The sequence below is a fragment of the Haliotis rubra genome, unplaced genomic scaffold, assembly GCF_003918875.1.
Source record: "Haliotis rubra isolate DU_JTF1 unplaced genomic scaffold, ASM391887v1 Scf487, whole genome shotgun sequence".
NCBI classification, from domain to species: Eukaryota; Metazoa; Mollusca; class Gastropoda; order Lepetellida; family Haliotidae; genus Haliotis; species Haliotis rubra.
The window spans coordinates 65383-76863 of NW_025767176.1; the positions used below are offsets into that span (position 1 = coordinate 65383).

Sequence of the window (11481 nt, forward strand, 5' to 3'; positions counted from 1 at the left end):
AGACACGTGTGACTGATACGGAACCACAAGATGGTATATAAGACACGTGTGACTGATACGGAACCACAAGATGGTATATAAGACACGTGTGACTGATACGGAAGCACACAAGAAACAGGATGTAAGGCATGTGTAACTGATATAAAACGTGTGATTGATACGGAAACACAAGAAGTGAGATATAATATACATGTACGAGTCACGGATAAGTTAAAGGAGAATACGAGAGAATTGCAATAATTTGCTGGGTGAAAGATAAAGTCATCAGAAACACATACCCAATTTTTTCACTTCAAAAATATGAATATTTATGTTTTAATCGCGAAAACAGTTTTATGTTAACTGAGCTTCGGCCATTATGCATATTTCGCTGGGACTCACGTGACCTTTCCGTTCGTGACGTCAGATGTGCCTAGAGTCTGCCATCTTGCCAAAGACCAAGAGCTACAGTGGTACAAATCTTGTTGTTTCTGTCGTTTTAGTTAATGGTACTATGGTGTATTGCGTTGCCTGGGGATGCACGAAATCATCGAACAATGGAAAGAACCAGCATTTCTTCCGTTTTCCTAGTGAAAGGACAGATTTGGACAGGAGAAAGGTTTGGATCCATAAGTGTGAACGTGGGGACAAAAACTGGAATCCTAGCAAGAATGCAGTACTGTGTTCCGATCATTTCGAGTCGGATGCATACGAAAGAGACCCATTTCGCCTTGCACAATTGGGATATGAAAATCCAAAAGCTAGACTGAAGAAGGACGCAGTGCCCACGAGATTCAGCACAAAAGGTTTCGCGGATGGTTTGCCGCCAAGTGTTACACGAGGAGCATTCAGTAAACGACAAACGGACGAGGTGTAATCAAATATATGAAACTGTTATTGAAATCAGTAAGTGGCTTCCCTTGAACTGGCAAATGTTTTTTCTATAACGTTCGTTCCGGTTTGTGGACCCAATTATTGCAGTGTACCCGGAAAAGAAATTATCTTTAAATATGGGTGAAGTACCTGTTTCATTCGTTGTTTTCCATTTTTCCATATTACTCGTGTCGGCATCAGACTTGCGTTAGTATTGAAAGTTATGATCTATTGAAGTAATAGGTTAGCTGTGATTTTCATGAACATTTTTAGTTTTATTTGTCTATATTTCGCAGATCCTGAGGGATATCTTCAATGATGAACAAACCACTGAAACAAATCCACCCAAAGCCTTTGATGGAGACAGGAATGAGCCTTATGAATTAGATAAGGTAAAGGAACATGAAAAGTTTCATGGACAAAATTCCACATGAACAAATGAGTCTGTCAGTGTTTCCACCATTTTGAACATTAGTTCGCGTTTTGTCAACCTGAAAACCCAGACTATTTCACAGCAACAAGTTACATCACAACGTACACGGAGGATTCTAGTTACAAGTTCTTGCCAGTGCAAGCCAGTCACTACCATTTCCAAAGAAATTCAATGTGATCTTGTATCATTGCCACCACTAAAGCTATTTTCATCTAAATGTGAACCTTTATCACAAGTTTCATCTAAACAGCATGAGGTGTGCAGTGTCCCCATTCTAGCAGTGGAGGATATTGATGCTTGTGAGGACACATTTCTCACAAGTGACGAGGAATACATGCCTTCTGAATACTCGGGGTTGGATGAAAGTGCAGACTGTGATACAGATACTGATGACGAAACTGAACCATTTCTCTACTTGTCAGCAAATCCCCAGACTGAAAGACAGTTTCTTGTCTCTGAAACCTCACTTGCCAAACTATTCCAGTATTGCTCACATCAGTCAGGTTAAAGTTCATTTTGTGGCATGACTTGTCAAGTGAAACTGATGCAACATCAAGGCGTTATGATAACTGTGGAGACAGAATGCTTGAAGGGGCACACTACAAGATGGAACAGTCAGTCAATGCTTGGGGCAATCTTCTGTGTGCCAGCAGTATTCTTTTGAGTGGGGGATGTGCCACCCAAGTATTGAGAATGTTCAAGTTCATGAAAATGCCAATTTTTAGCATGGGTACTTTCATCATCAACATACAGCGATGCTATACAGTACCATCTTGTCTAAAAGTTTGGCCTGAACATCAGTCCAGCTTGTTGGAGCGTGTTGGTGGGACTCCACTTGTTTTGGGAGGTGATGGGAGATGTGACACACCAGGGCATTGTGCGAAGTAGGGCACATACACCTTGATGGATCTTCGAGACAGAAGAATTTTGGATATACAGCTTGTCCAGGTGAGTGAGAATAAGTGAGACACCAATGCCCTGCTGCACATGCCATAAAGATGTGTATAAAAGGTAGCAATATTGACATGAGATGTTGTGCTTGATGCTGCTTGCAGCACTATTCCGGCTGTATATAACTGCAGCCTATAACAAATCAAATCTGGAGCAGACAATTCAGTGATTGCTATGTTCTCGTTTTCATTATAGAGCAATGATGTGAAGAATTCACATCACATGGAACTTGAGGGACTTAAGCGAGGATTGTCATTTCTTGAACAGAAAGAGTGTTCCATTAAGTAAGTCATCACAGATCGCCATGTCTCAGTGAAGAAATACATGAGAGAAGAGCATAAAGACAAGAAACATTACTTTGATGTTTGGCATGTAACCAAAGGTAAGGATACACATAATATATTTTGTGTTAATCTGTTTATGATACAGATTCTTGATATACATCAATTACTATTTGCCGGCATTCATAAAATTATCTTGTGATCATATGGTTAACATATAAAATACAACTGATAAAATTGGATTAGCTACTAGTATTTTACATAAACCAATGTAAATATGTGAAATGTGCTGTGGACTGTTTGGATATGAAAACTGTTGTCTACCACTAAATTACATATTCCAATTGATGCCAGCAGTTGGGAAGAAACTGGAAGCAGCAACCAAAAAAAGTGGATGTGCTGCAATCCGTCCTTGGATCAAGTCGACGACAAACCATATGTACTGGGTAGCAGCATCATGTAAAGATGAACCAGATATAAAAAAGTGGATAAATGGTTGTCAGTGACAAATCATGTTGCAGACAAACACGAAGGACACTCACCCAAGTTCAAGCAGTGCGAGCATGGACCACAGACTGAGGAAAGACTATGGTTGAAAGAAGGTTAGGTTTTTTTAAAAATATACTTTAACATCAGGGCTCGATTTAAGAGTTGTTAACCTACTTGCACCAGGTGCAACCTAAGATAAAAGGTTGCACCAGCCAAATTCCATTGCTTTCATTACAGTATGTTATTAGTGAAATATGCTATTGAATTATTTAGATGTTTTATTTAGAAGTTTACCCCCTCACAAATTTAGACTAGGTTGCACTTTGTAATATTGGTTAGCACCAGTGTAAGGAACAAAGCACTAAATCGAGCCCTGAACATTAACATCATTTCATATGTGACCAATTCATCGGTTATACACACAGTCATGCAATAATTTACAGTGAGTGTTACAATACTATAAAGGTACACATGCCATTAACCATGATAACATGAATGAAGTAGCAATTTTGTTTTTACAGGTTGTAAACCATACAAAGCTTTCATGGAGGTTGTCAGCAGTTGTTACCTTGTGAGAGATTTGCCAAACCTGTCTCCAGTGTATCAGACTTATGCATTGGGGGTTTTCCACAGTGTGGTAAATCACTTGTGCGCCTAAGAACACCAACTACTTTTATGCTGCAATGATGACAAGGTGAGATATGCAGAGAACCCATACAATATTTCATAATATTCACTTAGTATTTCTACAATAAATACATTACAGAAGCCACTAATTGCCATGTAGTGTTCTTGATGGAAGCTGTGATATACAACCTATTTTCAATCTAATTTCAACGTTGAGGACCAACCTATTCTCAACGTTGAAACAACGTTGATGTGCCTGCTGGGCGATTTGCTGTGGCAACAGACACTTGCAGAACCTGCCAACGATGTAACTCTAAAATTTCGAAGCGATCAGCCGTTTGGCAGTCACATTCCATCTAAGGTCAAGGTCATTTGTACAACCAGTGTTGTGCGTCACGTGACAGATTTGACGGGACGTACGGTTCGTACACCCTGGCAAATCCGTCTTAATGGTTTCGTATGCTTTGGCTATTGACGAATCAGAATGCGACAAATTTATCTTAAGGGTACAAAGTTTTCTTGTATACGTTTACTTGATGCGGATACAGATGTACATAACTTAAAAACATAAAGCTAGATAAAGTTAAAAGTAAATCATCCAATATATCCTTATCTTGTGCACAGTTGGCGCACAGGCCTTCCGCAATGATATTCATTGCATGCAAACCTCGACCAATATATTATATTCTAACGTGCCCTATGTATGTAAGCGTAAATGATCATCATGCAAAAAACGCTATGCTTGTACTTGTATACGGGAGATATATTGTGTACATGTAAACTTTGAGTGTACGAAGATCAATAAATCAAAGTAAGACGAACCCGGCTCCAACAATCTTAGCCGTCCGTGAAAGGAAAAACTGAGAACCAGTACTGCTGTCGACGTCTTCCTCTTGTGTCGTTGAGTACTGTAATAATTAAGGGTTCGATAAAACAGTTTATAGCGACACTCGACGTTCTCACATGTTAAAAAACGAGGCACATAAACATTTTAAATGTGCAGACTTGGGCCCGGTTGTTCAATACTCGGTTATCTTAACCGCCGGTTAACTCCTAACGGCCGGTTAAATCCTTAACCGGCCGTTAGGTAACCGAACGTTAAATATGCGTTGTTCAAAACATGGTTAGGCATGCCGTTAGCTAACGTGGCCGTCAAAGTTTAATAGTGTGGTTAACGTCACTGGTTAGCTTTCAGATATCCCACAATTCCGTTTTCTGTTTATTTCCGGATTACCAAAAATGGATTCGCGAAAGGTCGCCTGCACCCCAAGGAAAAAGAGAAGTCGAATTTCTCTGCTGACGATGAGAATGTAATCCAGTCAATGGTTGAGACCAACTCTATAGTTTATCATAGGCATGCGAATGTCGCAGCGCAGTATTGGAATGTATTGGAACACAAGGTTCCAGACGTTTGCATATATATTTCAAAGACATATGATCCCAGCTCTGTGTGGGACTTACTTCAATTCCGACAACAGAGATGACATTTTAATGAGAAACTCTAGCACAGCTATAGATAAAATATGATGAATCCATGAAAATACATGTAATATTAATAGTAGAAGCATGTTTTCAGTGGATAGAATATTTACAAATATTACACGTTACGCTTAGACGGCTACAGTCTTAATGAATCTTTGAATTCCCACAAGACCTATCGCTCACTTTTCACTCCTTAAATTGTCATGACTGTATGGCCAAGTCATTAAGATGCTATCAATATCATTTATTAATTATTTGCCAAGTCTGTCAATTGTAATGTATGAACACACATTGCCAAATCTTTTAACAGCAAACAATATAGATGTTGTGACAATAATACCATTAGCTTTTATCTGAAATATGCATTCAATGCCAATAGAAACTTAAGATGTTACTAGCACCACGTGAACGTATTCAAACTGTAATTGTACTATAGGCCCAAGGGCCAACACTGCTGAATAAAATCGATCTATTATTCGCCCTTACTGTTGACAGGAATCTCATGAATAAAACTGTGCAATATCGTCACTATCTGAACGCCTTCACAGAGGCATATTCCGGAAAGATGTCTTGAAAAACATGAAGCTGCGTCTAATTTATAGATGAACATAATTTCCTCGATACTCATTAATCAGATGAACCTTCATTTAGTTCAATTCACAAGTGACTGCAGAAAATGCATAATTCTTTTTAATGACTTCGTACATCAGTGTATAACATTAGCATTCAGATAATATTATGAAATAAGTTTAAAATTCCAAACATTATCGTGTAAAATGACAAGAATGCCGAATCATCATAGATTGTGTCCACAAGACTCTCAATCTCAACTTCGTCTGAATCCACTATTCAACATTTAGGGAAGGATGTTGCCTATGGTCCATTGATATTTCGGAGCATTTGCTCCCCCTGTCATCCACCCATAGCCAAGCATTGACCAAGATGAAGGCCTGGTGATCGCACGCTGCATGTGCATGTGTAGGGAGTCTCTGCAAGGTGGAAAGAGTCTCATGTCTACATCATCATAGCTTGTCATAGTCTGTCCTCCCTTGGGTTTTAACTTCTTCATGAAGATTTGGTAGCGAGCCTCATTTACATTGTGTGTGACTTGACCATACATATGACAGACAAAGGAGTCCAAAGACCTCAACAAGTCAGTAGCTATCTTCAGAAAGCCCTATCTTGGAAAAAGCATTCACAAATTCAGGGTGAGATTCGAGAAGCTCAATGGGGAGAACTTTGCCGCGTTTGACAAAGGCACTGATCGTATCGCGTCCTGTAATGCATGAAGGGCTGGCTGGACATTGCACAGAGTGGACCCTTTCAGATTGATGATACTTTGTACATCCAGAAGTCTTCGTTTGTCACCAGTGCCTTTGTCAAATAGAACAGAAGGTTTCACCTTTTGAACAACCTTCAGAAGCAGAATCAACACATCTGTATCATCTGATCATATCACAACTTGTGCAGCAGAAGGATGCTGGGCATCAACATGCAAAACGTGAAGAATGATTCTAGTTTCAGCTTTTTCCTGTGAAGAAAGCATTCACAAAGCATCCTCTAGAGTGACAGATACTGATTCGCCATCCGTGGTCATCAACAAAAAACAGGGTGGCTGAAAGGGGGAGTAAATGCTCTGAAATGTCAATGGACCATAGGCAACATCCTTCCACAAGAGTTGACTGACATAATATCCAGCAAGAACTTAGATTTGAGTAGAATAGAGGATTCAAACGAAGTTGAGATTGAGAGTCTTGTGGACACAATCTATGATGATTCGGCATAAAGGTACATAAAGAAAAATAATGGTAACTCAATGTTATAAAAAGCCAAAGTGAGAATAAACCACCATGCTTTAAGTATAGCTGTAACACTAATTTTGATCATTTTAGAACAATTGAAGAAATAATACGTTCTTTAACCAACTGCCAACTAGCTATAGACAGTGTAGAAAAACAGCATTCAAGTCTGATTTCCCCCTTAGACACAATGCATTTTTCAAATTTAAAGTCTTCTTGTGCCTCTAACTAAATAATAAATGTTAGATATTTTCATTGTTCCTGATAAAGGGCAGTTATAAGAATGTATTTTGTGAAAAAAAGGAAAAAACCTAATTTTTCCAAATTTTTACAACTGGCCCCCCTCTTGTGGGGTCAGGGCATGAAAAATCCCCAGCACCCAGACTACAATAAACCATCTCAAAGTCTGTTCATGCTTTAAGAATAGCTGTAACATTAATTTTGAATTTTTTAGAGCTATTGAAACAAGAATACCTTCTTAAAACAATTGCCCACTAGAAAGTGTAGAAAAACACCTGTAAATTCTAATTTTTCCCTTAGACGCAATGCATATTTCAAAGTAAATGTCTTCCTGTACCTGTAACTAATCAATAAACCTTAAATATTTTTATAGTTCCTGATAGAAAGCAGTTATTAGAATGTATTTTGTGAAAAAAGCAAAAACTAATTTTCCCAAATTTGTCCCACCCTGACCCCCTTTGGGGGGTCACTGCGGGAAAAATCCCCCGCACCCAGCCTGCAAACACCTGGAATTTGAATGTACATATGATAAGCTTTCAAAAAAATATAGTCTTCAAAATTCCCCAAGGGGAGGGGGATGGTCACCTATATCAGCCCATGGACTATTAACTCAAGCAGTGTTTAACTTTAATTCAAGGAGTGTTTAACTGTAGTTCACGGAGTCTTTATGCTCACTTATTATACATAAATAGATGCGTAATGTTTATAGCACCTTAGCAAGAGTTGAATTTCTGTTTCTGTGTATTTACTGCAACACTGTTGATTTTAATTTTCAAGATGTTCAATTTTCAATGTTTGGCGAGATCCATTCATGTAAAATCCAGTTCGGTTGAATCATTGATATTTGTCTGTAGCAAAGACATGCTGTATTTTGTTGAAACTAATTATTTAACATTCCCAGACACATCAGCTTGTAGCGTACAGAGAAACTAGCGCTGATGAAGGCTTGGTGAGGAGATGCAAGATGACAGTTCCCACTTCTGAAGCTCAGTGAACAGATCTTAAGTCCCGTTTTTCAATTTCATTGTCATAATACAGCTTGGGAACATGAGAAAACATCCGTGGTGACACCAGGTGTTCGCGAAATAGGTAATGCATGGTGTCGTGTTGTCAGCAGCGAATGGTATATCTTTCCTGGCAAGGACCTACACATGTACTCATTGTCACGATGATGATGTCTGGCCCGATGACGTTGAGGAGGACGCGTTGCCACACGCCAGTTCAATAAGGTATGGGTTTCTAGAGTCGAATCTTAGACTTTTCAATAATAAGAGGACGACAATCTTCCTTAAAAACTTTGGATTGTTCTATTTCTTGCATTTTACAATTGTATGACAGTGTGCCGCGCTTGTGCGCGTGAGAGAGTGAGAGTGATTGACTGCAATGACAACAGAAAAGTACGATAAATAATTGCACAATGTACATAAAATAGCAGGAAATTAACATGAAATTACTTGTCTTGAAATTAGCTTAGCATATATAAACTGACACTTTCATAAATTGAGATAGTTACCGTTTTGTAGCCTCTAAATTGTAACTATGCAATGTGAATGACGGATTGGTTGTTTATAATTGTGTTCTGTGACTTTTTTCTATTTGTAAATACTAATGTAATGAATAAATATGTTTCTGAAAACCTCCAACTCATTTAAGCTTAGTACATAAAATGTCCATATATGCAGACTTAGTCTCGTCGCTATATGGCTGAGATAATGCCGATGCCACGTATAACCCAACTCAAGTCAAATCAACTTATAACCTCTATGTTGTGACATTCTTTTTAAGCGAGTACGCTTTCTAGGGCTAAAGGGTAAGAGTTACTTCCCTTTGGTTTTTTTGGAAAATACGAAAACACAAAATGGGATTTTGTCTTAAGACAAAAGTGGAATGTGCACCTCGAATCATCACTGATTTTTAGTGGTGTATTCATATAATTGTCATCAGTATTTTGCCTTTCACACTCAAGTGGTTATGACCTGATATATTTACCTCAAGAGAGGGCCAGGTTAATCTGAACAAATGATATCAACCGAGTAAAATGTAGAGAAAAACATTTTCAATTTTACTTAAATTGTTTCCTCGGCTTTTACACCCAAAACATGAATTAAACGCTGACAAAGTGAATGTGCCGAAGGAAAACGTCTTCGCGAAAAATACCTAAATTCACCTCCTTTCATAGCAATGTAGGAAGACAACAGATAGTAAGCTTTCTCCATCACAGACTCGAGGCGTGGTTAGAAGTAGTGGCTACAGAAGAGAACCGTCTCTCCTGCAGAAACATTAAAAAGTGGTTCTTTTCGCTCTTCTTGATACGATTCTTTTACTGATATCCCGTTATAACCTTCGTTACGCCATTTGACACATACTCTTGGTGAACGTCCAGACTTATCAACCTCTATGCCATCTTGCACCAACCACAGTTCGGTTATGCTCTTATACTTTATGGGGCGGTGGGGTAGCCTAGTGGTTACAGCGTTGGCTCGTCACGCCGAAGACACGGGTTCGAATCCCCACATGGGCACAATGTGTGAAGCCCATTTCTGGTGTCCCCCGCCGTGATGTTGCTGGAATATTGCTGAAAGCGGCGTAAAACCAAACTCAGTCAGTCAGTCAGTCTTATACTTTAGCTAGAGGGTGGTGTCTGATTTGACACTGGTTTGGAAGTTATTTAATCATTTGTCAATAGTCGTGTCGCTGGGATCATTCTTTAAATTACAATATGTCATATTGGATACCTTAGTTTGAGGTATATGGAAATCACGGTGTAATAAATATGCGAAGATAATTATATCCCGCTGCAGACATGTGTCATAGTTGCGTTAACGCTGATGCCACGCTGACGTCGCCGTTATCTCACACATTCTTATTTGTTCTGTCCATTTCCAAACAGTGACAGTTTGGTTAACATATTGACTCAGATCAGTGCCACGGGGGACCAGAAGAGAGATGAAACGTTTCTGGAATCGGTATCTCCCTTGTAAGAAAACAACTTGCCATACAATGGAATGAAGTGACAGAACTCTACAATCGATCAATCAACAATTCATTGACGTCATAATCACTAGAAATGTACGTGTTTCCGACTGATTTGTTTCTAAAACTTTTCATATGTGTTGTTTTTCATCAGTGTATTAAGGAAGACCCTTGTTGATTCGGTCTAGACTTGCCCAAATCTGTAAGAACACTTCCAATAGTTTGAATAATAATATACAGGTTTTAAAAAAAAACAAGTTGGCCTTATATACAGAACATTGGCGGGCGTTCTGCACTTGCTGCTTATCTAGACGTCTTTTAAAAGAATGACTATAAATACATACACATTTCATTCAGTACAGCATTTGAGTAAGGTTGCTTTTGTGTCATTCAAAGTTTGATATTTTTTTGACGTAAAGGAGGTATTTTGACACATCATTGACAATGATGTTTGATGCAACATCTTGAATTGCATCACATGATTCCATGTTTTATCAGGTGAACAAATGACTTGCCTTTGTGTTTGTGACAGGTGCCGTGGTGAGGTTGGATACGCTGGTAACCTCACTGTTGCGTAGTGAGTCATGAAATAGGGGAAGGGTTTTGTGGCTTTCATTCAAACCAATACTGTCATCTTCCACAAGGAGGGCGGTGGGGTAGTCTAGTGGTTAAAACGTTCGCTCGTCACGCTGAGGACCTGGGTTCAATTCCCCGCATGGGTACAACGTGTGAAACCCATTTCTGGAGTCCCCTGCCGTGTTATTGATAGAATATTGCTAAAAGCGGCGTAAAAGCAAACCCAGTCACTCTTCCACAAGGAGTTTTTGCAGCACATGCTTGACTTCTGTTACTAAAAGTGACTCACAGATAGTATTTAAGGATTAGCCTTGTGTGAACAGCGTCTGCCGGAACAGCGGAGTTGTTCAATCCCTGTCCAAGGCAAGCCAAAACATGTAAAGTTGGTTCTTGTTGCCCTGCCTGGTGGTCGACATTAAGGGGATAAAACATGGAATGGTAGGGTCGATGTCAGTATGCCATGACCAGGTGAGGTGGCGCTGTCTTCACGAGTAGATCGCTCTCTCCAAACCAAGTCAAATATTTAAACAAAATGTCCGCGAAGAAAGGAAATAAGTCCAAACACGGTACAGAAGTCTCGCAACGTTCTGCATCTTCAAATATGGAATAGTATATACAGACAAGAGCTCGTACAAGCTCCGAGAGACCTTCCGACTCAGTCAACATGCCGTCGTCCGCCATTAGTCCCCCTGCCGACATGGACAGGACCGTACTCAAGAGTCTCATGCAGGAGTCCCTCACAACGCATACACAAACAATTGTGAGAAGTACTAACGCA

The 11481-nt window shown here is 39.4% G+C and overlaps 1 protein-coding gene across 1 annotated transcript; it reads left to right on the forward strand.

Moving 5' to 3' along the window:
* Window positions 1-2188: 2188 nt before the first annotated feature.
* LOC124291235 lies at window positions 2189-10705 on the forward strand. Its single transcript, XM_046728179.1, is given in 8 exon segments — window positions 2189-2233; window positions 2432-2510; window positions 2550-2618; window positions 2872-2996; window positions 2999-3119; window positions 3528-3649; window positions 3651-3700; window positions 10660-10705. Coding segments are annotated over 8 exon segments (657 nt in total).
* Window positions 10706-11481: the final 776 nt, after the last annotated feature.